The 26,814-nt window shown below is 41.6% G+C and overlaps 2 protein-coding genes across 2 annotated transcripts in view; both read right to left on the bottom strand.

The window, feature by feature from the left end:
• The window catches only part of LOC139570966 (zinc finger protein 271-like), a 35,079-nt gene extending 14,064 nt beyond the window's left edge, over window positions 1-21,015 (bottom strand). The window contains exon 1 of the mRNA XM_071393353.1: window positions 21,003-21,015. Coding sequence (XP_071249454.1) covers window positions 21,003-21,011 — 9 coding nt within the window. The 5' untranslated portion in view covers window positions 21,012-21,015. The remainder of the gene's footprint in view (window positions 1-21,002) is intronic.
• On the bottom strand, window positions 10,434-21,286 carry LOC139571009 (zinc finger protein 180-like). Its single transcript, XM_071393452.1, has 4 exons — window positions 21,003-21,286; window positions 15,214-15,562; window positions 14,564-14,747; window positions 10,434-13,714 (listed from the first exon to the last, which is right to left on the bottom strand). The coding sequence occupies exons 2-4, from the start codon at window positions 15,217-15,219 to the stop codon at window positions 12,666-12,668; spliced, it is 1,239 nt and encodes a 412-aa protein (XP_071249553.1). The 5' UTR covers window positions 15,220-15,562; window positions 21,003-21,286; the 3' UTR covers window positions 10,434-12,665.
• Window positions 21,287-26,814: the final 5,528 nt, after the last annotated feature.

Genomic DNA, 26,814 nt, shown 5'->3' with positions numbered 1-26,814 from the left:
TTGTAAGAGTGTGCTTAACTGTATTTTTCATTTACTTTATAGTTCTCACGGAAGGTGATAATTCTGACTAAATCTACAGAATAAAGCCGCCAGTTAAAATCAAGGAACGGTTGTGCTCGTGATTACTGGAGGGAGCTACACGCCATAATACCAAAGAAGAAGACCCTTCCTTCGCAACAGCTCTGCTCCGTGTAGCGCAGGAAGGATGAATGCCCTAACTTCCACCAAGGCTGCTTCGCTGTCAATTGTTTATGGCCGCAACAGACGTCGGATTGAACAGACATCGGGTTTTACTGGTTCGCTCCACAGATAGCGCTGCTGTAACCCATCTAGTATTTTAAAGGCTACTTTTGCTGTGCCTGAGACAATTCAAACTAGCTGGACGGTCGAAGAGGACGTTGTTCCAACAGACTCTCGTGTAGAGGTAGACGATAACAGACAACAGGATTATTGGTGGATAGGGTGAACGTTTTATTGACTCTAATAGATCAGGTAAAATCTTATCCAGGATCGATCAGAAGTAAGATTAACCCACATCCGACATTTATTTGTCACAACTTAAATCGAGTTTTGATATTTAAAAATGTTTGATTGCTCTGGTCTAGCTGTTCTTTATCCGAACGCTGTAACAAAGAAAGTAACTAGTGTAGGCTAGCTACATATTTACTGTCACTTTTTTGTTGTTGAAGAAACGCTGAAGAAAGAATAGTTTACACGATGGATCGGGTAAGTTTGGTTTAATTTTATTAACAGTATGCTTACTGTGGTGTATAACATGTCTAGTTATCATCTTTGATCTCCCATATCCATTCGTTCCATTTGAACAGCTGGACAAAATAAACAATGATGGTAATAAACACTTGGGATATTTTGTCCTTCAGCAAAGTACCCTACTAGCCAAGGCCATGTGTAACGAGTAGGTAAAGTCAGAACCATGGAGAAATGAGGCCAAGCCTACACCTTGCAGTAGCGGTGTGTGGGTAAAAACACCGGGAAGGCAGAAAAAAGAGCCAAATTACAGCCTGTGTTGTGATAATTGCGTTGTTTGCTCTATAACCTGTTAGTTCATTTGCCTTGACTCAGACAAGACTTGAAGACAGTGGCAGAATAAATTCAACCACACCTTTTGTTCAATCATAAAACTGGAGAGCAACGTCTGTCCTGTGAAGTAAACAAAACATTTTGCATTCTAACAAACAGTTACATGACATACAGCATGGTCAAGCCAGTTAATTTTTCCGACATTTTCAAACTACTAAATAACTATTGGTTTAGTTACCACAAGTGTCATGGAAAAATTGCAAGATTATGTTATAATGCTTTTATTGCATCAAATGGTTGTTTTATTCGACAGAACAGAGTATTCTGTTCACTATTGTGGGTGTGTTCTACTGAGGATGGGCCTCTGGGAGATAACACTGACAGGAGATTTACCATGTCTTTTGGGTGATAAAACCTAAAGAGCATTCCAGAGGAGTTAATGTTTCTGCTCTATACCGTACCAGGGAGAGATGGTTCCCGTTTGGAGTCAGAGGGCCAGACACTGGTCTATACAATGAAAACTGTTGACACAGCAGATGCTGTCTGCTATGTATTATAAGTATCTTTCATACAAATCTTAACCTTGTGACCAATTCTATGTATCTGTTGTTCGTCATGTAGGTTGAAAGGGGTGTATCTTGGCTATAAAAGACCTTTGTACTTTTGTCTCGCCACTCTCAACGGATCATTAGAAATGGTGAATCGTTGACAAGTCATTGCTATTGCAAAGCTCTCATTATTAAAGATTTAGTTTAAGTATAACTCTGACTTGTGTGATAAGTTTGTCTCTCCTCATTTGATAGTAAAGAAACGAACCACCACACAAGTCACACAGAAAACAGGGGCTGCCTCCACTATTCCAGCACTACCTCACGTGAACATTTCCATCCATTAAGAACCAATGATGTGCGCCGGAAGAAATGGCGGCAGTTTTACGTGTGTCCAACCAATTGTGCTATTATGTGTTTTTCTCACGTTATTTCTAACTTATTTTGTACATAATGTTTCTGCAACCATATCTTATGGCAAAAAAGAGCTTCTGGATATCAGGACAGCGATCACTCACCTCGGATTAGACAAAGATTTTTTCTTCAACAAGCAGGACTCACAGGACATTCACCAAACACCCACCAAGGCCAACATCCCCGTTAAGAGGAAGAGACGCAGGTACAGAGGACACAGAGCGGGGTGCCTCGTTCGGATCCGCAGAAGGCGAGTGGGAAAGCTGCCGTTACCGTCAATATTACTCACCAACATGCAATCATTGGACAATAAATTAGACAATAAATTAGACGAGGTACGATCACGAATATCCTACCAACGGGACATCCAAAACTGTAATATCCTATGTTTCATGGAATTGTGGCTGAATGAGGACATGGATATTCAGCTAGCGGGATATACGCTGCACCGGCAAGATAGAACAGTAACAGAACAGAACACTATGTTAAGACGAGGGCATATTTGTAAACAGCAGCTGGTGCACGAAATCTAAGGAAGTCTCTAGATTTTGCTTGCCTGAAGTAGAGTATCTTGTGATAAATTGTAGACCACACTACTTGCCTAGAGTTCAGCTATACTTTTCGTGGCTGTTTATGTACCACCACAGACGGATGCTGGCACTAATACCGCACTCAGTCAGCTGTATAATCTTACTTTGCTACCTGACAACTTTACGGTTTTAACTTTTTAATTACCGTTTATATTTTTAGTTTTTCCCTCACACAACTTTTTTTTCATTCAACTTTTTCACTCCGGACATGGTTCGTCAGGACCTCCAACAGCCGAAGCTAAGTAGTAACATTAACATGATGCCTTCTAATTGCAGTCGCTGTACTCATAATATACAGGAGAATGATCGCCTTACGGCGAGGATAGCTGTGCTGCAAGCCCAGCTTCAGACGCAATCGTTAGGCAAGGGTAATTTCAGTGTAGGAAAGGATGAAACAGTGTCTGTGCCACCAGTAAGTACAGATAGTAGTATAAATCCCCTCGCACAGTCTCCGCAGCCGGACAACTTTCTCATGGCTTCTGGAGGGAAATGCTGTAGGAATGCTCAACCGGTGTCGCTCATTCAGCCGACAGAAACTTTCAACCGGTTCTCCCCATTAAGCAGCGAGTCGGAGTCAGAGGCCGAGCTTTCTCTGGTCTCTACTCCTCCCGTTACGGGGTCTGAGACACCGAAGCCTCCCACCATTAGCTCTGACAACTTGAAAACCCTAGTCATTGGCGACTCCATTACCCGCAGTATTAGACTTAAAACGAATCATCCAGCGATCATGCACTGTTTACCAGGGGGGCAGGGCTACCAACGTTAAGGCTAATCTGAAGATGGTGCTGACTAAAGCTAAAACTGGCGAGTGTAGAGAGTATAGGGATATTGTTATCCACGTCGGCATCAACAATGTTAGGATGAAACAGTCAAAGGTCACCAAGCGCAACATAGCTTCAGCGTGTAAATCAGCTAGAAAGATGTGTCCGCATAGAGTAATTGTCTCTGGCCCCCTCCCAGTTAGGGGGAGTGATGAGCTCTTCAGCAGAGTCTCACAGCTCAATCGCTGGTTGAAAACTGTTTTCTGCCTCTCCCAAAAGATAGAATTTGTAGTTAATTGGCCCTCTTTCTGGGACTCACCCACAAACAGGACCTAGAATGGCCTGTTGAGGAGTGACGGACTCCATCCTAGCTGGAGAGGTGCTCTCATCTTATCTACGAATATAGACAGGCCTCTAACTCCCCTAGCTCCACAATGAAATAGGGTGCAGCTGTTAGCCAGCCTGCCAGCTTAGTGGAGTCTGCCACTAGCACAGTCAGTGTAGTCAGCTCAGCTATCCCCATTGAGACCGTGTCTGTGCCTCGACCTAGGTTGGGCAAAACTAAACATGGCGGTGTTCGCTTTAGCAATCTCACTAGAATAAAGACCTCCTCCATTCCTGCCATTATTGAAAGAGATCGTGATACCTCACATCTCAAAATAATGTTAGATCCCTCACTTCCAAGGCAGTTATAGTCAATGAACTAATCACTGGTCATAATCTTGATGTGATTGGCCTGACTGAAACATGGCTTAAGCCTGATTAATTTACTGTGTTAAATGAGGCCTCAACATTTACGACAGCAAATTTCAATTTACAAAAACCCCCGACGTTTTTGTCTTTTGAGCTTCTAGTCATGAAATCTATGCAGCCTACTCAATCACTTTTTATAGCTACTGTTTACAGGCCTCCTGGGCCATATACAGCGTTCCTGAGTTCCCTGAATTCCTATCGGGCCTTGTAGTCATGGCAGATAATATTCACATTTTTGGTGACTTTAATATTCACATGGAAAAGTACACAGACCCACTCCAAAAGGCTTTCGGAGCCATCATCGACTCAGTGGGTTTTGTCCGACCTAGTTTTGTCCCATGGAATAAATGTTTTGGATCTTAATGTTTTTTCTCATAATCCTGGACTATCGGTCCACCATTTTATTACGTTTGCAATCGCAACAAATAATCTGCTCAGACCCCAACCAAGGAGCATCAAAAGTTGTGCTATAAATTCTCAGACAACCCAAAGATTCCTTGATGCCCTTCCACACTCCCTCTGCCTACCCAAGGACGTCAGAGGACAAAAATCAGTTAACCACCTAACTGAGGAACTCAATTTAACATTGCGCAATATCCTAGATGCAGTTGCACACCTAAAAACTAAAAACATTTGTCATAAGAAACCAGCTCCCTGGTATACAGAAAATACCCGAGCTCTGAAGAAAGAGCTTTTTCTGAAGAAAGCTTCCAGAAAATTGGAACGGAAATGGCACCACGCCAAACGTCTTCCGACTAGCTTGGAAAGACAGTACCGTGCAGTTTCGAAAAGCCCTCACTGCTGCTCGATCATCCTATTTTTCCAACTTAATTGAGGAAAATAAGAACTGTCTTTTTGATACTGTCGCAAAGCTAACTAAAAAGCAGCATTCCCCAAGAGAGGATGGCTTTCACTTCAGCAGTAATAAAATCATGAACCTCATTGAGGAAAAGATCATGATCATTAGAAAGCAAATTACGGACTCCTCTTTAAATCTGCGTATTCCTCCAAAGCTGAGTTGTCCTGAGTCTGCACAACTCTGCCAGGACCTAGGATCAAGGGACACTCAAGTCTTTTAGTACTATATCTCTTGACACAATAATGAAAATAATCATGGCCTCTAAACCTTCAAGCTGTATACTGGACCCTATTCCAACTAAACTACTGAAGAGCTGTTTCCTGTGCTTGGCCCTCCTATGTTGAACATAATAAACGGTTCTCTATCCACCGGATGCGTACCAAACTCACTAAAAGTGGCAGTAATAAAGCCTCTCTTGAAAAAGCCAAACCTTGACCCCAAAAATATAAAAATAACTATCGGCCACATATCGAATCTCCCATTCCTCTCAATTCTTTTAGAAAAAGCTGTTGCGCAACAACTCACTGCCTTCCTGATGACAAACAATGTATACGAAATGCTTCAGTATGGTTTTACACCCCATCATAGCACTGAGACTGCACTTGTGAAGGTGGTAAATTACCTTTTAATAGCGTCAGACCAAGGCTCTGCATCTGTCCTCGTGCTCCTAGACCTTAGTGCTCGCTTTTGATACCATCGATCACCACATTCTTTTGGAGAGATTGGAAACCCAAATTGGTCTACACGGACAAGTTCTGGCCTGGTTTAGATCTTATCTGTCGGAAAGATATCAGTTTGTCTCTGTGAATGCTTTGTCCTCTAACAAATCAACTGTAAATGTCGGTGTTCCTCAAGGTTCCGTTTTAGGACCACTATTGTTTTCACTATATATTTTACCTCTTGGGGATGTCATTCGAAAACATCAGCCGTATTTAGCACTAACAGAAGTTTATTTAGTGCGTTAAAGTAGAGCATTGCAGTAGTCTAACCTAGAAGTAACAAAACCATGGATACATTTTTCTGCTTAATATTTGGACAGAAAATGTTGGATTTTTGCAATGTTACGTAAATGGAAAAAAGCTGTCCTTGAAACAGTCTTGATATGTTCGTCAAAAGAGAGCTCAGGGTCCAGAGTAACGCCGAGGTCGTTCAGTTTTATTTGAGACGACTGTACAACCATCAAGATTAATTGTCAGATTCAACAGAAGATCTCTTTGTTTCTTGGGACCTAGAACAAGCATCTCTGTTTTGTCCGAGTTTAAAAGTAGAAAGTTTGCAGCCATCCACTTCCTTATGTCTGAAACACAGGCTTCTAGCGAGGGCAATTTTGGGGCTTCACCATGTTTCATTGAAATGTACAGCTGTGGTCATCCGCATATGCTAAATACGGCTGCTAGAATCCTGACTAGAACCCCAAAATTTGATCATATTACTCCAGTGCTAGCCTCCCTACACTGGCTTCCTGTTAAGCAAGGGCTGATTTCAAGGTTTTACTTCTACCTACAAAGCATTACATGGGCTTGCTCCTACCTATCTTTCCGATTTGGTCCTGCCGTTCATACCTACACGTATGCTACGGTCACAAGACGCAGGCCTCCTAATTGTCCCTAGAATTTCTAAGCAAACAGCTGGAGGAAGGGCTTTCTCCTATAGAGCTCCATTTTTATGGAATGGTCTGCCTACCCATGTGAGAGACACAGACTCGGTCTCAACCTTTAAGTCTTTATTGAAGACTCATCTCTTCAGTAGGTCCTATGATTGAGTGTAGTCTGGACCAGGAGTGTGAAGGTGAACGGAAAGGCACTGGAGCAACAAACCACCCTTGCCGTCTCTGCCTGGCCGGTTCCCCTCTCTCCACTGGGATTCTCTGCCTCTAACCCTATTACAGGGGCTGGCTTACTGGTGCTCTTCCATGCCGTCCCTAGGAGGGGTGTGTCACTTGAGTGGGTTGAGTCACTGACGTGGTCTTCCTGTCTAGGTTGCCCCCCCCCTTGGGTTGTGCCGTGGTGGAGATCTTTGTGGGCTATACTCGGCCTTGGCTCAGGAGGGTAAGTTGGTGGTTGAAGATATCCCTCTAGTGGTGTGGGGGCTGTGCTTTGGGAAAGTGGGTGGGGTTATATCCTGCCTGTTTGGCCCTGTCTGGGGGTATCATCAGATGGTGCCACGTTGATAGTCACTGAGCTCTTCAGTAAGGCCACTCTACTGCCAATGTTTGTCTATAGAGATAGCATGGCTGTGTGCTCAATTTTATATACCTGTCAGCACCGGGTGTGGCTGATATAACCAAATCCAATAATTTGAAGTGGTGTCCACATACTCAAGAATGTACTGTATTTATACTGTGGACTCCGACATTGCTCGTCCTAATATTATTATATTTGTTAATTTGATTATTTTACTTTTAGATGTGTGTATTGTGAATTGTTAGATATTACTCTACTGTTGGAACTAGGAACACAAGCATTTCGCTACACCTGCAATAAGATCTGCAAAGTCCATGGGAGTAGCTAGCTAGCATTGGAAAACCCTATTACATTGCATGCATTCTAAGGTAGCAGCGTGACAATTTGGTTTTGAACAGATGTAGCTAGCTAGCTATGTTTTGTGGAAAAATGTGGGCCTGGCATTTGGACGTGAACTTCCTATGTTAGCTAGCTTTTGTGTCGATGTCAGCTGTTGTCTGCTAGCTAGCTAATGGCTATAGTTATTTGTGTAAAAAACCTTCCATAAACAATTACAGCTAGTTAACTTTATTTGCCTGTTCGTTAGCTAGCTAGCTACAGAGGATAACTTAGCTGCTGGACTTTGGACAAGCAAGCTAACTTAGCTAATAGCAGCTGTATTGTTGCCAGGCAACAGAGATACTGACCAGGTTTGATAGAACTCTGAGATTTGTAGCACATCGTTGGTTCTTAATTAATGGACAAGTGCGCACGTGAAAGTTGCGCCCCTGTTTTTTGGTGTATTTGAGTTGAAGGAAAAAGGAAACCGCACACTGCTCTTGATAGTATCACCGATATTTAATAAGCTTACGTATCGGCCTTCGTCAGAGCTTTTGTGATTTTTTTAAAATTTGCACCCTTTATCTAGACCTGGCCCCACCCACATCCGTTCTACACATCGAAGGGGGTTGGAGGCAAAGGAAAAACAAATAAGTGCTACCAAATATAACAATATGCATTTCATAGATATTACAAAAGTGTATAAATAAGGCGTATTGAACTCGTCTGTAAAACCTCAATGAGGACATAGCAAGTTCTCATTAGTCATTGGGTACATCGTACGAAAAACGTCAGAGTAATCTACAATAGACGCATATTTCATGTTCAAATTCACAACATCACATACATAGGCATTTCATCATTAAGTCCTTTAGGAAATCATGTCTGGAGTGTCTTTTACTCAGAGTTTTATTAATCTCCCCTGTCTGATATCTTAACTTTCTCTATGCCACAAAATCTAAAGGTGGAAATGTCATGCTTCAGCTCATTGAAATGTACAGCGACTGGATAATCCCTGTCGTTTCTCCTAATTTAACTTTTATGTTCACTAATTCTCTGTTTGAGAGAGCGGGTGGTTTTACCGACATAAGAGCCCACATGGACATTTAATAATGTAAATAACATGGGTGGTGGAACACGTAATAATGTAATTTATTTGGAACCGTTTTTCTGTGTGTGGGTGACAGAAATATTCACACTTCATCATATTGTTGCACTGTGCGCATCCTCTGCATTTATAGCTACCATTTGGTAGAGGGCGTAAAAGAGCTTGGCTGATTTTCTTTTGTGGCTGGCAGTTGGCATGAACCAATTTATCGCATAAATTGCGACCTCTCCTATACACAATAAGTGGTGGATATTTAAATTCAGACGCTAAACTGTGTCCGATGATAAAATATGCCAGTGTTTCTTGACCACACCTCCCACTTTCGCGAATTCAAAGTATATGTAGTTGTGAACATTACGGAGTGTTCTTTAGCTTTAACGGGTCTTTTTTGTAGCAGTTCATGTCGTGTTTTTTCCAATATCAAATTATGAGCTTCATTCACACATTGTGACGAATAGCCTCTTCTTAGAAACCTCATGCGCATCTCCGCTGCTTTTTCTAGATAGTCCTCTGTGGAGTGGCATATACGGCGCAGTCTAAAAAAATGGCTTCTTGGAAGTCCTCTTTTTAATGGCTCAGGGTGGAAGCTGTCCCCCTGTAATAGAGTATTTCTGTCCGTTTCTTTTCTATACAGAGTTGTAAACAGGGTTCCATTTGATTTCTCAATCCACACATAGAGATAATGAACACGTTGAGTGTCACGTTCAAAAGTGAATGTGAGATAAGGGTCAATGTCATTGAGTAGTGCCATAAAATCTGACAGCTCTTCAGTTCCTTCCCATATACAAAAAATGTCGTCAATATATCGATACCACTTCAGGACTTTATTCAAAAATGGATTCTCGTTTTCATTATTAACAAAACGTTCTTCAAAAAGACCCATATAGAGGTTAGCATAGATCGGAGCAAATGTATCGATGTTCCATTCGTTTGGAGGTAGTATTCATCATCAAACCTGAAATAGTTATACGTCAAAACATATTCAGCCAACTCTAGAATGAAGTTTGTTGGTGGATATTCATTAGTATCTCTGTCTCCCAAATAGTGTGCTAGTACTGCCAGCCCCACATGGGAATGCTGGTATATAGACTCTCGACATCTAATGTGACCAAAATACAGTCTTCTTTTAAACCCGTTATTGGTGAGATCTTGTTTATGAAGTCTTTAACATATGATGGCAATGCTTGCACATGAGATTGAATAAAAGAGTCTACAAAATTCGACAATGGCTCTAGCATTGAGCCTATTCCTGCAATCACTGGTCTGGCTGGATAGTTGCCTTGTGTTTTAGGTTTGTGTAATTTCGGTAAAATGTATAGGCATGGACGTATGGCACATTTGCAGCAAAGATATTCATATTCAGGTTTTGAGATAAGGTGGTTTAATAGGGCTTGCTCCAGATTAGAGCATATATCCCTTTGGAACACCTGTGTGGGATCAACACTCAGTTTTCTATCGAAACGTTCATTGCTCAGATGTTCGAGTGCCTTTTTAATGTTGTATTACTATTGTTCACTCTGCACTCTGAAATCTTGTAAGTATACACATAAGTAAAAGACGTACCAAGTATACAATGGATCCACTACGAGAGATCAACTCACTTACCACGCATTGTGCGAGTACCCTTTCATTCACACAAGAGGCCAATAAGATTATTTTTCCTACCTCCAACATGGACAACCCAGTTCCACACTCGACTGTCGAACTGAAAATCCAACTCCAGAGACTCCGAGAGAAAGAAAGACGTTTGCACATGGCACCACTCTTAGAGTATTGGCGCAACAAGCGCATTCCAAGAGGACTGAGAATACAGAAGGAGCCTACAATAGGGAAAAACGACAAAACTTTCGTCCAGCAATGGAGTGAAATACTCAACAAATGCACATTAGATTTAATGCTATTAATCGTGGAACATGTGTCGAAGGAAGTGAAAGAAGTTAAGATTAGCGAACATGAGATTATAATGAAGGAGATTCTAGGCCCTAATTTTACAGCCAAAGACGACACGATCAAGCAGTCCATTGGGAAATACAGAGACTCTACAAGATCAAGAAATGCCAGTATCTGACGAAGGACGTGAGATTATTAAATATCGGTGATACTATCAAGAGCAGTGTGCGGTTTCCTTTTTCCTTCATCTTGTTCAATTGTTGCCACGCACCTGCAAATTAGTTTGCTCAGATGTGCGAGTACCTTTTGAATTTGGTGTATTTGAGTTGTCACTGCAGTAGACTAAGCATAGGTGATTATATGATGTTGAAGTTGAAATGGTGCTTGAATAGTGGAGGCAGCGCCTGTTTTATTTGCGGTAACTAATTCAATAGTTTAGTAGTCGGGAACATTAACTTGCTTGACCATTCTGTAGGAATTGTGAACCTAACAAGACAGATGTTGCTCTCCGGTTTCATGATTTAACAAAGGTGTGGTTGAAATGATTCTGCCACTGTCGTCTCGGCTGTGTCAAGGCATATGAAGTAACAGGCTAGAACAAAAAACGCAATTATCACAACACGTGGGTTGTAATATGGCTTCCCAGGTGATTTTACCTACACACCTCTACTGCAAGGTGTAGCCTTGGCCTCATTATTTCTCCATGGTTCTGACTTTAGCTGCTTGTTGCGCATTGCCTTGTATCAATCTGTGTGCTTAAGGCTAGTAGGGTACTTTGCTGAAGGACAAAATATCCCAAGTGTTTATTACCACCATTGTTTATTTTGTCCAGATGTTCAAATGGAACGAATGGATATGGAAGATCAAAGATGATAACTAGGCCTAGACATGTTATACACCACAGTAGGAATACTGTTCAACCAAACTTACCCGGTCCATAGTTACCTATTCTTTCTTCAGCGTTTAAAAGTGACAGTAAATCTGTAGCTAGCCTACACTACAGTTAGTTTCTTTGTTACAGCGTTCAGATAAAGAACAGCTATACCAGAGCAATCAGACGTCCTTTTCAATATCAAAACTAGATTTAAGATGACAAATAAGTGTCTGATATAGGCTAATCTTACTTCAGAAAGATCCTGGATAAGATTTGACCTGATCTATTAAAGTCAAAACGTTTAACACCCTATTCACCAAGAATCCTGTTGTCGTCTAACTCTACCCGAGCGTCACTTGGAACAACCATCCTCTTCGAGAGTCCAGGTAGTTGTATTGTCTGATGCCCAGTAAGTGTAGCCTATAAAATACCAGACTGGTTACCGCTGCGCTAGATTTGTGTGTCCCTTACCAATTAGAGGAGGGTGGTATGTGCATTAACATTAGGATAGTAATACATTAAAACATTGGTTTAGGTGTTATTACATGATCGGTTGAAGTCATTATGTTATTCATAAATGATTACTCACCTGATAACGTAACTTACTACATTAAATGGAAAACGTTATTACTATAACGATTCAATATTTTATAATTAACAATCAATATATTACATTTACCGGTTTTATTACATTATAAATCTAAAAGTTATTACATTAACCGTTGTTACAAGACACAACATGCATAGTTCTTGCCTTGACCCCATGGATATTTTTATTCAATGTATAATTGATTAATTTTTAGGAACAAATCAATTTAGATATTATAAAACAAATTAAAGTTATTGTTTAGAAGATAATGGCTTGAATTTTAAATCAATTGAATATATGATTTTTCTTTTAATTTAACCTTTATTTAACTAGGCAAGTCAGTTAAGAACAAATCCTTATTTAGAATGACGGCCTACCGGGGAACAGTGGGTTAACTGCCTTGTTCAGGGGCAGATGACAGATCTTTTACCTTGTCCGTTTGGGATTCGATCCAGCAACCTTCCGGTTATTGTTGAAACATTATTCTACATAATGACATTTAATAATAATAGTATCATGAGTATATGAAAGAAGATACAACTATCAACATCCCTCCCACACACACACACACACAGGTTCCCTATAACATTTCCTATGATAACATTTATCCATTTAGATCAATGTGTGATATTACATAGACACAGGGGAGACCTGATCCTAGATCAGAGCTGCATATTATGCTGCACAGAGGTTACCATGGTGATCAGACTGAGGCAACTGTTTAAGAATATGACTGTTCACTGGATGTTTTCTACTGATCCTTTATTTAGGGATCTGGAACCGGTGCCAGAAGGGAGGGAGACGAAATATGGCACGTTTGCTTTCTGGTGTTTTTTCATTGGCCCTGAACGAGCAAAGCTCTTCCCACATAGACAGACATAGGGTTTCTCTCTAGTGTGTGTTCGCTGGTGTGAATTCAGGGTCCCTGATTCAGCAAAGATCTTTCCACACTGATCACAGCTATAAGGCTTTTCTCCTGTGTGTGTTCGCTGGTGTGCAGTCAGGGTGGAAGCTCGAGCAAAGATCTTTCCACACTGATCACAGCTATAAGGTTTCTCTCCAGTGTGTATGCGCTGGTGTTTATTCAGGGTGGAAGCTACAGCAAAGCTCTTTCCACACTGATCACAGCTATAAGGCTTCTCTCCAGTGTGTACACGCTGGTGTATGGTTAGTTTATCTGATACAGCAAAGCTCTTCCCACACAGATTACAGATATAAGGTTTCTCTCCAGTGTGTATGCGCTGGTGTCTAATCAGGGTGGAAGCTACAGCAAAGCTCTTTCCACACTGATCACAGCTATAAGGCTTCTCTCCTGTGTGTACACGCTGGTGTATGGTTAGGGCTCCTGCATTAACAAAGTTTTTCCCACAATCAAGGCAGGGGTAAGGCTTCTCCCCTTCATAAATTCTCAGATGATATTTGAAGGTGTTATATGCAGCAAAGCTCTTCCCACACTGATCACAGCTATAAGGCTTCTCTCCTGTGTGTGTTCGCTGGTGTGCAGTCAGGTTGGAAGCTCGAGCAAACCTCTTCCCACACTGATCACAGCTATAGGGCTTTTCTCCTGTGTGTTTTCGCTGGTGAATTATGAAGGACCTCCGTGTAGTGAAACTCTTCCCACAGTCAGAGCAGCTGTGGTGAGATTTCTTCTCTGTACGTCTGTGCTGGTGTTTGAGGTGTTCTGATTGGGAGAGACTCTTCTCTGTCACGTCAGCAACATGATGTTGTTGAGGCTCCCCAGATGATAAGTCCCTCCCACTGAGAGAACGATGGTTAGGAGTGTCCCCTGTGAAACAAAATACATTTAATAACTAGGTTTTGGAAATATGAGTCCATAAACAAATATCAACAATATATTACTCAGTGGACAGTTTATTAGGTACGCTACCCCGTTCATGAAAATAGGTCACTCCTACAGACAGACTCCTACAGACGTGGCTATGGCTTGCTATATAAAGCAGACAGACAGGCAGGCAGAGACATTAAGTTCCTGTTTGATTGATCATCAGAATGGGCAAAACAAGTGACCTAAGCGACTGAGCGTGGTATGATCGCCGGTGCCAGGCGCACCGGATCCAGTATCTCAGAAACAGCCGCTCTCCTGGACTTTTCACACACGACAGTGTCTAGAGTTTACTAAGAATGGTGCATCAAAAAAGCAAACATCCAGTCAGCGGCAGTCCTGTTGGTGTAAACAGCTCATTGACCAGAGAGGTCGCAGGAGAATGGCAAGAATCGTGCAAGCTAACAGGCGGGCCACAAACAGACAAATAACGGCAGTGTATCTGAACATTGTCGCATCTGAACATTGTTGCTGACCAAACCCAATAGAGTATCTTTAGGATGAGATGGAACGGGCTGTTGGCAGTATGAATGTGCTGCCGTCCAATCTGTAGCAACTGCATGATACCATCGCGTCAGCATGAACCAACAACATCCCTGTGGTACGTTTCCGATACCTTGTAGAATACACGCTCCGGACAATTCAAGCTGTTTTGGAGGCAAAGGGGGGTCCGTTCCGGAACTGAATGGGCGTACCTAACAAACTGGCCACTGAGTATATATTGTTTATCAATCAATTAATAGAATTTGCAGAAGCAGATTGTAGTCTCATCCACCCCCCCACTGTTCTTACTTGATGAAATCAAATCTCCATCTCCCTCCTCGTGTCCTTCTCTCACAGTTCCACTCTGCCCTGGTGTTTTCCTGCAGTCGACCAGCCGCACAGACACCTTCTTCAGACCCAGCAGTAAGGCGCTACCAGGAGAGTTGTGACCCAGGGACTCCGGCAGGGTGGAGGGGGACGGGCTAGCACTGTTCTGGTGACCACAGGAAGTATTGTACATAGAATATCATTAGACCAATTTGTTTTATTACTTTAGTCCAAATCTCTGATTGATGGCTGTATCCTTATAATACCTCCTTTCTCCTGAAGTGTGTCATCGTTCACTACTTTCCACAAATGTACGTTTAAAAAAAAAAAAAAACTTTGGCACATTTTTCAAATGGAAGATGTTTATATTTTTTCACTCTTAAAACAAATGTCAAAACTGATAACTCTTAATGCCCCGTCTGATGTTCAGAACCTATGAGGATTAATTGGAGTTCACCCCTGAGTTAATATTGATTGATGCAAGATGGCGCAGACAGAGATGATCACCTCGCTTCGAGTCCTTAGGAAACTATGCATGTTTTTTATGTATTATTTCTTACCCCCAAGAAATCTTAAGTCTTATTACATACAGCTGGGAATAACTATTGGATATAAGAGCGACGTCAACTTACCAACATTACGACCAGGAATACGACTTTCCCGAAGCGGATCCTTAGTTTGGACCACCACCCAGGACAGTGGATCTAATCCCAGAAGCCTACCCAAAACAATGTCGCCGCAGAACAGGCAGACGGAGCGGCCTCCTGGTCAGGCTCCGTAGGCGTGCACTTTGCTCACCGTTTCCAAGTATACTACTTGCCAATGTCCAGTTGCCTTCCAGAGGGATTGCCTTCCAGAGAGACATCAAAGATTGTAACATTCTCTGTTTCATGGAAACATGGCTCTCTCGGGATATGTTGTCAGAGTCGGTTCAGCCAACGGGCTTCTTCATGCGTCGCACCGACAGAGATAAACACCTCTCTGGGAAGAAGAAGGGCAGGGGTGTATGCTTCATGATTAAAAATTCATGGTGTAATCATAACAACATACAGGAACTCAAGTCCTTCTGCTCACCCAACCTTGAATTCCTTACAATCAAATGCCGGCCATATTATCGCCCAAGAGAATTCTCATCAGTTATCACAGCTGTGTATATACCCCCTCAAGCAGACACCACGACGGTCCTCAAGGAACTTCTCTGGACTCTATGTAAACTGGAAACCATATATTCTCGGGCTGCATTTATTGTAGCTGGGGATTTTAGCAAATCACATTTGAGAACAAGGCTACCTAAATTCTATCAGCATATCGATTGCAGCACGGGCAATACACTCGATCCCTGCTACTCTAACTTCCACGATGCATACAAGGCCCTCCCTCGCCATCCCTTCGGCAAATCCGACCACGACTCCATCTTGCTCCTACCGTCTTAAAGGCAGAAACTCAAACAGGATGTACCCGTGACTAGAACCATTCAATGCTGGTCTGACCAATCGGAATCCACGCTTCAAGATTGTTTTGATCACGCCGATTGGGAAATGTTCCGGTCAGCCTCAGAACAACATCGATCTATACGCTGACTCGGTGAGTGAGTTTATAAGGAAGTGCATTGGAGATGTTGTACCTACTGTGACTATTAAAACCTACCCTATCCAGAAACTGTGGATGGATGGTGGTATACGGGCATAACTGAAAGTGCGAACCACCGCATTTAACCACTGGGAATATGGCCGAATACAAACAGTGTAGTTATTCCCTCCGCAAGGCAATCAAACAAGCGAAATGTCGGTATAGTGACAAAGTGGAGTCGCATTTCAACGGCTCAGACACGAGACGTATGTGGCAGGGTCTACAGGCAATTACGGACTACAAAAAGAAAACCAGCTACGTCACGGACAACAACGTCTCGCTTCCAGACAAACTAAACACCTTCTTTGCCCACTTTGAGGATAATACAGTGCCACAGTCGTGGCACGCTAACAAGGACTTCCCCCCCTCCTACTCCGTGGCCGACGTGAGTAAGACATTTAAACGTGTTAACCCTTGCAAGGCTGCTGGCCCAGATGGCATCCCTAGCCGCGTCCTGGTGTGTTTACGGACATATTCAATCGCTCCCTATCCCAGTCTGCTGTCCCCACATGCTTCAAGATGGCCACCATTGTTCCTGTACCGAATAAGGCAAAGATAACTGAACTAAATGACTAAAAATACCTCAAGATCTCATTGTGGTATTTTTGTGCATTCAAATTGACAATCGATAAAATGCAATGTTGTTCGTTGTCCGTAGCTTCTGCCTGCCCATACCATAACGCCACCATGGGGCACTCTGTTCACAATGTTGACACCAGCAAACCGCTCGTCCGCACGATACCATACACATGGTCTGCGATTGAGAGGCCTGGTTGGACGTACTGACAAATTTTCTCAAACGTAGTTGGAGTCGGCATATGGTAAAGAAATGAACAATACATTTTCTGCCAACAGCTCTGGTGAACATTCTTAGTCACCATGCCAATTGCATGCTCCCTCAACTTGGAGACATGCGGCATTGTGTTGTGTGACAAAACTGCACATTTTAGAGTGGTCTTTTATTGTCCCCAGCAAAAGGTTCACCTGTGTAATGAACACGCTGTTTAATCAACTTCTTGATCTGCCACACTTGTCAGGTGGATGAATTATCTTGCATTTAGAGAAATGCTCACTAACCAGGATGTGAACAAATTTGTGCCAAAAAAATTTGCTTTTTGTGCATCTAGAACATTTCTGTGATCTTTAATCTCAGCTCATGAAACATGGGACCAACACTCTACATGTTGTGTTTATATTGTTGTTCAGTGTATATGAAAGCAAGCTTTGATTTTACACTTGCAAGACCATCATGTTTAATTGACCAAGCAGTTTTTTCTTGTAGTAATGTGGAGCCTGACTGCATTAGCTTCAACCTTTGTTGTAATTGAGAAGAAAACAAATATTTCGTAACATATTTCTTGCCCTCAGTAGCCCCTCACCACTGGAATGGCGGTGCATGGCAGAGTTGTTGACAAATATCCAACACATGGGCTAGTCCAGCATCCAGATTGGAACTGTAAAAATAATCAACCCAGTCAATTGGCAAAGTACTTAGTTTGGCACTGTTGATCTGCACAGATTTGGATTAAAAATGTCAAGACAGGAGAAGGAGCATATTTTAATTTATTCTGGATGCTTGAAACTGGTGAGTTTGTCCTGATGTTAGCAAGCATCTGCTCACTGCAGTGGACAACATGCTGTTTATATTTTTGTATTGTTTTCTCAGCTACAGTTTGAGTTGTGTCCTGTCTGACAGTGAAATATGGCAAGATCTTGCCGTAGATTGGACTACAGAGTAGCTAGCTAGTGTTGCAAAAGCCAAATTGCATTGCAAGGTAGCATCGTGACACTTTACACAAAGTTTGGTGTTGGTTTTGAACTGATGTAGTTAGCCATCTATGTTTTGTGGAAATATTTAGCACTGGCATTTGAAAGTGAACTAGTTATCGTTAGCTACCTTCTGTGTTGAGGTTATATGTTGTTGTCTAGCTCTAGCTAGCTAATGGCTGAAGTTATTTGTGTAACAAATCTTCCATGAACAAATATAGCTAGCTACATTTCTTTGCCTATTCATTAGCTAGCTTTCAGCTGACTGGTGTTAGCCAGCTATTTACAGAGGCTAGCTGCTGGACTTAGGACAAGCAAGCTAACATTAGCTAATAGCAGCTGTATTGTTGCAGAGCAACAGTCGATGTTCCCGAACAGATTTCACTTGATTTCCCAAATTAAGCACTGGGTAGCTGTAGGAACAGGGTTGGAGAGCCCATGGCATACAGAGCACTGGGTAGCTGTAGGAACAGGGTTGGAGAGCCCATGGCATACAGAGCACTGGGTAGCTGTAGGAACAGGGTTGGAGAGCCCATGGCATACAGAGCACTGGGTAGCTGTAGGAACAGGGTTGGAGAGCCCATGGCATACAGAGCACTGGGTAGCTGTAGGAACAGGGTTGGAGAGCCCATGGCATACAGAGTTTGGGTGGAATATCACCTGTCGCGCAGCGAGAGTATGCTCCTCAAACAGTGGTTGATGAGTGAAATAAGTGTTTTTATATTTATTTCTTAGTTGCTCATATTAAGCACATGCTCTGCAACAACAACAACAAAAAAGTAGCCTACCTGGTCAGTGTGCTGCCACCATTTGCTATTCAAGTGCGTAAGGATGACATGTCTTTTCCCCCCTGTTCCCTTTCCTGCCCATTTGATAAAGGGCAATTCTAAATCAGAACAAGATTAAATTGAGAATAGTCTGATGGGTGAAAATCTGATCACTTGATGAGAGAACAGCTGTGCAGCCTGAGGCAAGGAACAGGGCACAAGCTTCTTCTTTTTTGTGCAACTTCCTGAAATCATCAATAGGCTGTAGTCACATTGTGCAGCCCATATATGTTTTGATTTCAAATACATTCTATAAGGTTTATAATTTACAAACGTTTATAATTGCCAAATAACTCCAAATGTAGCATATAGGACCCGGTTTCAAATGAACACTTTTACGCTCAACATGGCCACTTCATATTCGCTCCAGAATGGGAAAAATATCCTATTTTATTCAGCTAAGATCAATTATATTCTTCTTACTATAACAATTATTTAATATAAAAGAATGACATGGGCCTTAAGTATATTTTGTCAGCTAAATGAACAAGCCTACACCCTTTGCCAGCAGCATACCACACTGCGTCTGAAGCTAAGCAGGGTTGGTCCTAGTCGGTCCCTGGATGGAAGACTGGATGCTGCTGGAAGTGGTGTTGCAAGGCCAGTAGGAGGCACTCTTTCCTCTGGTCTAAAAAAAAAATCCCAATGCCTCAGGGCAGTGATTTGGGACATTGCCCTGTGTAGTGGGACGTCAGCTGACTGGAGTTAGCTAGCTATTTACGGAGGCTAGCTGCTGGATTTTGGACAAGCAAGCTAATAGCAGCTGTATTGTTGCTGACCAGTTTAGATAACATATTTTTAGCCGAATCTCAGAATTTATAATTGTCAGAAATGCTACAAAAAAGGAACTCATTGTTGGTAATGGACGGAATGTGCATGTGAGCGACACATTATGAAATGTAATAAAATCTATTGCACCTACAAACTTAAGTCAATCCATTTTTTTTTTTTATCAAATCAATTTATGGTAGCTATATGCTCGTTTCAATCTGACTTCTAGACTTTGAGCTAGGTGGGTGTAGAAAATACTCTGAAAACTCACCAAGGTAAAGTTGGTAACCCTAACCCTTTCAGACATTCGCCAAAGGCCATTTAAAATTGTAAAAATCAATAACTAATTAATTGATTGTCACAGAAACAAAGATAGATATGGTTTATTCTATAAATGTCAAGTATACTTTTACAACCTTTGTTTTTGATCTGATATAGATACATCTATAAAAACGCCATTTAAAGCAGTATAAATCAATAACTAATTTGATAGAATAATAATTGATACATGCCCTCTATCAAATCAAAACTGGAATTTCTGCTCAAAGCAAAGGTTGTAAAAGTATACTAGACATGTATAGAATAAATCATACCTAGTTTGATAATTCTGTCATAATCAGTGAAAACGTTGATTTATATAGCTTTAAATTGTATTTTATAGATTTGATGTCCAATCAAAACTGGAATGTTTACTCAAAAGGTTGTAAAAGTATGCTAGACATTTATAGAATAAATCATATCAATTTGATGATTCTGTGACAAACGGTGAATGAGTTATTGATTTATACAATTTTAAATGGCTTTTGGCGAATGTCTGTCCGAATGTGTGAATATAAACCCAACTTTCCCTTGGTGAAATCTCAATTGCTAAGGACCCTGTTAGAAATCTGGTATATGGTACTCTGTAACAGCTGGACAGATCACGATGAGGTGGGGAGTGTGTTGTGTATCTCCAATCAAGATCATTTGCGAGATTTAATCGACATTGGTGTAATAATGGCTTAGATATGATGGCAGGGAGATTTTAAATTTATCATTGCGCTTCAACCAATGCATAATCAGCGCGACTACAACATAATGGAATAGAACTATAAAATGTGAAAAATTTTGCAAAAGTGAGACGTTGCATGCATCATTGGTGTAGCTTCTCAATGGCCAATACGTAGCATCAGCAACCCAGGGTTTATATACATCACTGGTGTTGCCGATGCCTAATTATTTCTCCATGGTTATGACTTGACCTGCTGGTTGCGCATTGCTTGTATCATCAATCTGTGTGCGATTGGCTACTTTGCTGAAATTACCACCATGTTTTCTTTTGTCTAGATGTTCAAATGGAACGCCGGGTGTGGAATATCAAAGAAAACTAGACCTAGACATTGTATACACCACAGTAGGCACTGTTCATAACAGTCAACCAAACTTACCCGATCCATCGTGGAAGCGATTCTTTCTTCAACGTTTCTTCAAATATATAAAAAAAAAAACTAAATGTGTACGCTAGTTACTTTGTCACGGCGTTCAGATAAAGAAAAGCTAGACCAGCGCAATCAAACGCCCTTTTAAATATCAAAACTGGATTTAAATTGTGACAAACAAACGTCTCATGTAGACTAATTTTACATTTATTTGGATTGAAAACTCGATAGAGGATGTAACAAACAACTTCCTGTTGATGCTTTTCAGCTTCTTCTGTGGTGTTTGAGGTGCCGCCACCTACCGTACATAGTCATCAAGACTTCTTTTCAAGTGGGTGAGGCGGTTTAGGGAGGGTCATTTATTGCTAGAAAATAACTGTTTGTATTGCCACAAACATATTGTATGTTAAATGAATGGCAAAAATGTAGGCTATTTTTAGTATAATTAATACATCATTAATCTATTTAAATAGTAAATTATTAGATGTATCACGTTTTTTGTGTCATCCTCAATGCTTGTAAATGCATTATGTCCATGTGTGGTTGTACTGTTTTAAAATGGTCAAATACAATAAAAATCACAACAAATCGAAGGGATTTATTGGAACAACTAAAACAGCTTGCTGGCTGGCTGGCTGTGGTTTGCTGGAAGGTGGCAGGCCAAATTTGAGATGAGAGAAATTCCTTGTTATTGTCTTTCTTATGAACTCATTGATACCTTTGGTGGCATGTGTTGTGGGGTATGCTTTAAGAATTCCCTTCACTGGAACTAAGGGGCCAAGCCCGAACCATAAAACAGCCCCAGATAATTATTCCTCCTCCACCAAACTTTACAGTTGGCGCTATGCATTGGGGCAAGTAGCGTTCTCCTGGCATCTGCCAAACCCAGATTTGTCCGTCGGCGGCAAGCCTTCCACCACTCCAGCCGACACTTCGCATTGCGCATGGTGATCTGAGGCTTGTGTGCTGCTGCTCAGCTATGGAAACCCATTGCATGAAACTCCTGACGAACAGTTATTGTGCTGACATTGCGTTCAGAGGCAGTTTGGAACTCAGTATGGAATGTTGGAACTGAGACCGAACGATTTTTACACGCAATGCGCTTCAATACTCGGTGGTCCCATTCTGTGAGCCTGTGTGGCCTACCACTTCTCGATGGAGACATTGTTGCTCCTAGATGTTCTACTTCACAATAACAGCACTTACAGTTGACCAGGGTAGCTCTAGCAGGGCAGATATTTGACAAACTGACTTGTTGGAAAGGTGGCATCCTATCAGGGTGCCACGTTGAACATCACTAATCAGTAAGGCCATTCTGCTGCCAATGTTTGTCTATGGAGATTGCATGGCGGTGTGCTCAATTTTATACACCTGTCAATAAAGGGTGTGGCTGAACTAGACAAATCCAATCATTTGAAGGGGTGTCCACATACTTATGAATGCACTGTATTTATACTCTGGACTAATATTGTTATATTTCTTAATTCCATTCTTTAACTTTTAGATGTGTGTAACATTATTGTCGTGAATTGTTAGATATTACTGCAATGTTGGAACTAGGAACACAAGCATTTCACTACACCGGCAATGAGATCTACCAAGTATGTGTATGGACCAATACAATCTGATTTGATTTCTCAGCTACAGTTTGAGTTGTGTCCTGTCTGACAGTGAAATATGGCTAGCTCTTACCATAGCTTGAACTATGGCGTTGCTAGCTAGCGTTTGTGGTAGAAATTACAACATTGTTATTCAAATTACCTTTTATATTAGAATGTATTATTCAATTAGTACTTTCACACTGTCTGTTGGCCTGAGAGGAGCCTCTGAGGCTTAATGCTGGCAATTGGATTTGCGATGCCTTGGTGAAAAGACCTAAAGACTACATTCCATTGCATGATTAGTGTCTGTGTCAAATGCTGTTCTGTCTGCCAGGGGAACTCTCCCTCCATTTTCTCTCTCCCACATCGCAAATGCGATGCGTTATAAGGTAGCAGCGTGACAATTTGGTTTAACTGATGTAGCTAGCTAACTATGTTTTGTGGAAAAATGTAGGACTGCCGTTTGGACATGAACTAGCTGTTCTTGTCTGCTGGCTAATGTTGATCATTGGATATGGAGAAGGGTGAGCCGGTCAAGGATCGATTCAGACAAGGTGGTAAATTGTATGACAAGCGACAGTTTTATTTAAGAGTAAAGATATCTGGTACAAGCGTGCACGGACTTATTCATTTAGCTCATATGGAACTTGCAGAAAAAAGCCCAGATAACAGAGTGCATAGACATTTTATACAGCACAGAAAGTAGGTTGAGTCTGGAAGTTCTGGTCCTCTGGTTGGTCCTGATGAGTTGGGCGAGGTCCCCTTCAGGCTAGTATCACTGTCCCATTGGCTCTGAGTAGAGTTCTTTGTCTTCAAAAATGTTCAGCTAAAACAGGAGATTAGGTGTGTGCGTAGATGTGCCTATTTTGACATTTCTGTGTGTCTCTGTAAAATGTTCAGACTGAAGAGGAGATTTTGTGTGTGCGTAGATGTTCCTGTCTTATCAGTGTTTATAAAAGGTTTATGTCAGCCCTCTGTCCTTGGGTATGTGTGTGTCTCAGTATCTCGTGAAATGCAGTACCAAGCACCCTTTTCTTATCGGTGTTTTATGACAGGTTTACGTCAGCCCTCTGTCCTTGGGTGTGTGTGTGGGTCTCTGTATCTGTTTATGAGTTTGTGAGAAACCCTGTTTTTGAAAGAAGTTAGTTATAACAATGTAATAGCAATATGCTTGTGTTATTTTAAATGGTATTTATTACACTAACTAATGGCTGAAGGTATTTGTATAACAAACCTTCCATAAAAAAATGACAGCTCGCTACATGTCTTTGCCTGTTCGTTAGCTAGCTACATGGGTTAGCTACTGGACTTTGGGCAAGCAAACTAACGTTAGTTAATAGCAGCTGTATTGTTGCCTGGTTAAAAAGAACTAGGGTTGCCAACTGTCCCCGTATTCCCAGGATGTCCCTTATATTGGGCTAAATTGGTTTGTCCCATACGGGACCTCCCTTGTCCCGTATATTCTCCAATCACAGTATAGCATAAACCCGGCAATTTCTGCAAAGTAATTTCTGTTGTTGTTCGGTTGGTTTGGCATATCAAGGAAATATGGATAAACCTGCAAAAAAGAAAACTGTGCAGCTACAACAAACAATGTGAAGCAAAAAAGACTTGGGTTAAGCCCGTCAGTGGTGACTCGATGAAAGCTTTCTGTACTTTATGCCGTCGGGAATTCTCAATTGGCCATGGAGGGGAGAATGACCTAACTCGGCATGCATCCACAGAAATGCACAAGGCGGCCATGCTAGCTTAAGGTGCTAGCAATATCGGTGCTTTCTTCGTGACATCTGCGGAAAATGTTTTGTTTCATGACTCTGTTGTCATGAAAATGTTGTGAAGAAGATGCACTTGGTGAAGAACAAAAGCTGAGATGATTACAATTAATGTTTTTGGACCAAAGACTGCAGGATATTTTGGATGATCTGTCCCTGACCGAAGGTGAGGCAGTGTATTTCTCAGTTGCCAGTGATGCCTCCAACAAGGTAAATAGAAACATGTGTCCAGTGTGTGTGAGATATTTCTCTGTGTCTGATGGAGTGCAGTGCAAGTTACTTGACTTTTATGACGACAGTGATGAAACTGCAAATGGCATACATCAAGCTCTGATGAACCGTCTGGAAAAGCATGAACTGGAATTACATCACAGCCTATGCAGCAGATAATGCCAATGTCAACTTTGGAAAACACCTCTCCGTTTACCAGTTATTAAGCAGTGCCAACAATCACATTCTGAAAGCTAATTGCCCAGCTCACATAGCTCATAAATGCCTTCAAGCACGCCTGCGATCAGCTGTCAGTGGATATTGAGACAATTGTTATAAAGATCTACAGCCACTTCTCAGTATCTGCTTCCCTAAGAGAGGAAATGCCTGCATTTTTTGCCTTCGTTGACATTTAGTGGCGTAAAATTCTGTGACATGTTCGCACACGATGGCTCTCTCTTTGTACAGCTGTCGATCGTCTCCTGCAAAGCTGGCCAGCTCTTACATTATACTTCAGGTCCCTTGGGGAGACCTGTGCTGTTGCACTGAAGAGTATTTTTGAGTATGAAGAAAAAAACGGAAGCTGCTGAGATTTATCTGTGCTTTTTCCATAATGTGGGGTGTGTTTTCGACCAACTCGTAAAAAAGCTGGAGGAAACGACGCTCTGCAAGTCCAAAAGTTAAAAATGAATATGATTCAGCGAAAACAGGACAGCTTTTTTGGATACCAGACCAAGCAGTTGATGGACAAACGGCAGCAACAGGACTTTGTGAAATTCTATGACACATTGACAAGTGGTTTGATTTTGTCACGTTCCTGACCTTATTTCCTTTGTTTAATCTTTGTTTAATTTTTTCAGGACGTGAGTGGGTGTAGTCTATGTTATGTGTTTCTTTGTTTAGGTTTGTCTTATTGGCCTGATATGGTTCTCAGAGGCAGGTGTTTTACGTTGTCTCTGATTGGGAACCATATTAAGGTAGCCTGTTTTCACTGTTGGTTTGTGGGTGATTGTTCCTGTTCGTGCGTTCATGTGTTTTATGTTCTCTAGTTCAGGACTGTAGCTTCGTTGGTTTTCGTTTGTTTATTGTTTTGTTCGTATTGAAGAAGTATTCTAATAAATATGGATACATACCACGCTGCGCTTTGGTCCTCCTCTCCTTCTACCGACGAAAGCCGTTACAGATTTCTCACTAGAAAAGGTAATGGTGAAACTGAAACCGATGGGCCTCTATGAGGAGCTCCCCTTCACTGACCTGGAGCAGGTGGTGGTTGCCCTCAAAATGACAGAGACAGTCAGTATGGACCAATCCTTTGAAGAGGCTTGTGCTAGCCGGGAGGAAATCCAGAAATCCAGACAGGATACCATGAAATCCACCAGTGAGAAGTGGGTGGCAGTTTTCCAAAACCTAGGGAAAGCCAACTTGAGTCGTGGAAATATTCAGTCAATAATATTTCTCAAATACCAGAGCCTGTGAGTTCAATTAGACTTTATTACAAAGTAATAGAAGCCGAGCTTGTTCATGAAGTAACTCCTTTCCAGCCTTGGCACACACTTTTTATATAGTTTTCATCCTTACATCACACACAGTAACTCTTTATGTTAATGATTCATCCCCTCTGGCATTTAGCCACCGTTATCTTTTTGCCTTGCACTAATTTTAGCTTGGTTTCACATTAAGGCATAGATTCTGTTGGTGGCGTAACCATAGCGACAGCAAACATTAGGCCATAGCAATGGTACAAAAATAAACAGACATGCCCACTCCCAAGACAGATGCATATCTAATGGTGTCTAATGACCTAGATACACATATAGAGTGCACCTATCCTGCTGACTACTATGAAATGTCCAATGGGCACACATACTCTGGAAAATTCCCAATATATGTTCAGGATTGTCTCATTTGTCCTCAGTGTACCAGGCTCAAATGGATTTTCTCTCTGATGACCATTAACTGGTCAGACTCTAGAAACAGATGCAGCACAGATGTGACAGAGCTGATCAAAAATGAACTTCAAATATCTGTGAACTGTGACTTGTCATGTAAGGACTTTTCTCTAGCTATGCAAAAGGACAAAGGACTGCTTGAATCAGTCAAGAACAGCAAAAAATATTAATGGAAAAAATAAACCCCTCTTTTGCATTTGAAATGTAATGTTTTGTTGCTGTTAAGGTCCAAATTGGGATTTCTTTGATCATTTATTTTGAGGTTTATTCACATAAGTGTACATAATGA

Source organism: Salvelinus alpinus, chromosome 1, assembly GCF_045679555.1.
Source record: "Salvelinus alpinus chromosome 1, SLU_Salpinus.1, whole genome shotgun sequence".
Classification (NCBI taxonomy): domain Eukaryota; kingdom Metazoa; phylum Chordata; class Actinopteri; order Salmoniformes; family Salmonidae; genus Salvelinus; species Salvelinus alpinus.
The sequence above is the reverse complement of the archived record's forward strand: the minus strand, read 5'-3'. Positions and strand labels throughout refer to the sequence as shown.

Coding starts and splice junctions, on each gene's coding strand:
- LOC139571009 (XM_071393452.1), bottom strand. Junction 13,715..14,563: donor TGGAGATTTGATTTCATCAA/GTAAGAACAGTG, acceptor TTTGTTTCACAG/GGGACACTCCTAACCATCGT.